The sequence below is a fragment of the Lolium rigidum genome, chromosome 1 (genome assembly GCF_022539505.1).
Source record: "Lolium rigidum isolate FL_2022 chromosome 1, APGP_CSIRO_Lrig_0.1, whole genome shotgun sequence".
Classification (NCBI taxonomy): Eukaryota; Viridiplantae; Streptophyta; class Magnoliopsida; order Poales; family Poaceae; genus Lolium; species Lolium rigidum.
In genome coordinates this window covers 47,808,521-47,811,439 of record NC_061508.1, presented here as the reverse complement: position 1 = coordinate 47,811,439, position 2,919 = coordinate 47,808,521, and the positions used below count along the sequence as shown (strand labels likewise).

At 54.0% G+C, this 2,919-nt stretch overlaps 1 protein-coding gene across 1 annotated transcript; it reads right to left on the bottom strand.

Moving 5' to 3' along the window:
* Positions 1–211: 211 nt before the first annotated feature.
* LOC124685293 (sorbitol dehydrogenase-like) lies at positions 212–2,570 on the bottom strand. Its single transcript, XM_047219627.1, has 4 exons — positions 2,378–2,570; positions 1,628–1,695; positions 1,198–1,434; positions 212–1,105 (listed from the first exon to the last, which is right to left on the bottom strand). The coding sequence occupies exons 1-4, from the start codon at positions 2,502–2,504 to the stop codon at positions 434–436; spliced, it is 1,104 nt and encodes a 367-aa protein (XP_047075583.1). The 5' UTR covers positions 2,505–2,570; the 3' UTR covers positions 212–433.
* Positions 2,571–2,919: the final 349 nt, after the last annotated feature.

The following is a 2,919-nucleotide window of genomic DNA, read 5'->3' as shown; positions in this document are numbered from 1 at the left end:
CTCCATTTATTTCTTTGCATCGACAGGTTATCATTTGCAAGCCGCTAATTGAAGAAACGAACTATATTTGGGACTGGGGCATTTCAAATGTTCCACCATAGTTTTCTTTCTCTTCTCTTTTCACCGAAGTTTTTTTGTTTTGTTTCACGAATACAAGACCTTTTACCTTCTCGTAGATCCCATTCAGTCCATTTTTAGTGTATAGATTCCCTCGTTTTAATCTGCATCTTATTTTGAAACATAGGCGGTAATAATATCGGTCGACACACACACCTACAGCGGCGGCAGTCTGGACTCGGGACACACACAGCGTCATCACGGGGCATTTCTTGTTCCACGACATACACAACGCGCGCGCACGGACACGCACGCACGCACGCTGCCCAGTTCACCTTCCATGCCGCCCAGCAACATCAGCAGCAGCGTGGAGGATCTAGAGGTTGAACATGACCTTGATGGCGTCGCGGCCTCGCGCGCTGACCTCGAACGCCTCCTCCACCTCCGCCTGCGAGAACCCGAACCTGTGCGTGATGAGCGGCTTGACGTCGATCTTGCCGCTGCGCAGGAAGTCGAGGCACAGCGGCCAGGTGTCCTTGTACCGGAATATCCCCACCACGTCCACCTCCCGGATCGCCGCCGAGGTCAGCGGCACCGTCATCTCGTTGTGGCCCATCCCCACCAGGCACACCCGCCCGCCGGGCCGCGTCGCCTCCAGCGCCGTCGACATCGTCTTGCTGAACCCGGCGCAGTCCAGGCTCACGTCGATGTCCCCGCCCATCGCCGCCTGGATCAGCTCGATCTCCCCGGCGAGGTCATCCGTGCTCGTGGAGACCTTCACCGTGGCGTCCGCGCCCAGGGACTTGGCCACGGAGAGGCGGTGCTCGTCCACGTCCGCGATGACGATCCTGGGCGCGCCGAACGCACGCGCCGAGAGCATGGTCACCAGGCCGATCGGCCCGGCCCCCATGATCAGCACGTTCTTCTCCGCGCCGACGTCGGCGCGCCGGCACGCGTGCACGCCCACGCTCAGCGGCTCGCACATGGCGCCCTCCTCCAGGCTCACGTTGTCGGGCAGCTTGAAGCACAGGTCGCCTGGGTGCACGATCTGCCCCCGAAATTCCACCACATCGTCACGTCACATGCATGGATCGAAACCTCAATCAAGAACAGTTACAGAACAATGATCGTGGTGTGTACCTGGTCGGCGAGCGATCCGTGGTACGGCGGGGTGGCGAAGAACTTCATGTCGTCGCAGAGGTTGTAGCGCCCGCCCTTGCAGTGCCTGCAGCGCCAGCAGCTGATGCCGGGCTCCAGCGCCACGCGGTCGCCCACGGCGAGGTGCTTCACGCCACCGCCCACTTCCTCGATGACGCCCGCGCACTCGTGACCGATCACCATCGGCTCCTTCACCACGAAATGTGCGATGCGCATCTCCTGCAAATCGAGCAGATGCAAACAGTTTTAGCTGAAAGCAAGAACAGTCTGAACAGAGTGCTCTGGCAGACTGAAGTATTTGTTAGGAGCTAATAGATCATTGCACAACGCCCAAATATTATCCGTGGAATAAACTTCCTGCACAATGAATGTAGAAACAAGAAACTGCAGGGTGGATGAAGGATAAGATCACCTTGAGGTAGTGCACATCGCTGCCACAGATGCCAACCGCCTTCATCCGGACCCGAACGTCATAAGGACCTGACAAGGTATCTTAACTTAGTGTCGTTTCATTCCAGCATGTTGTAAGAACTAACATCGCCATTCCATCACAGGTCACTGCACATATGAATCAGCTAAATACATGTCTGCTGTCTGGAGTGTAAGCCTTTGGTGCTAACAAAGAAGGAAGTTTATGCTACAGGCATGTAAGCTGTGACTCAAATTCAAGAGCTGCCTTGTGGTTTGGGTGATATTCTCGAACTGAAAATGCTATTCCTACCAGAGTAACACGAACAAGAGAAATTTCCTCAAACGGGGAAGGAGGAACCCCATGTTTTAACATACTGAAGGAATATCCCCTTCTTTTTCCGATGCCTTTTTTGCTCTTATGCCACAGATGTCAATTACAGTCTGGAAACTGAACTTGAATTGGTTCGTCTAAAAAAACATAATTAAAATGTTAAATCTCGACTCTGACTCTCTGAGACGGGCCTTCTTCTCCCACGTCTGCCATGTGCATAGCAGACAGGATAATCTAAAAAAGAGTGTGACTTGTCAGCGCTACCTAGATTTCAGAACTACTCAGATGGATCGATCGGCACAGAAACTGATCGGATTTACCCCGAATTAGTAGCAAAGGATAACAAAAATTCCTAGAACAGAGCCAGTAGATTTACCTGGCGAAAATCAGAAGAACAAAGAAGGTCTGGAAGGCACAAACCTAGCGGCGGGAGCTTGAAGGGCATGATCTTGAGGGTGTCCTTCGCCACCAGCCACGCCGCCATGTTCTCCCCCTCGCCACCGGCCACGGCCGCCGGCGCCGCCTCGCCTTTCCCTCCCTTGCCCATCTCCCTCTTCTTCCTCTCCCACTCACAGTCACAGGCTCACAGTATATGCAGAGCAGGTCAGTGAGTGATGCGACGACTATATAGGGAGGAGTGACGCCGTGCGATGCTTATCGCTTTGTAATCGCTCGCAAGTTGTGGACGCCGACGGAGGGAATTGGTACTCTTTTCGGATCAGCTCGCCGCCGGCCTTGTCGCGACTGCCCCGAGACTTTCAGCTGGTCCGGTGAGTGTGAGTCTGACTCTGCGAGTGAGCCTCGTCACCTCGTGGTTCGGCTCCATCGACCCGTCGTGTTCTAGCAATCAGGCACGTAATTAAAACACAAAGATTTTATTTTATGGAGACAAGCTGTGTGATCAACATTTTTCTGTAGGAAGTGTGTGATCATTGGAGCGGTGCGCGTCACAGTGGATAGCA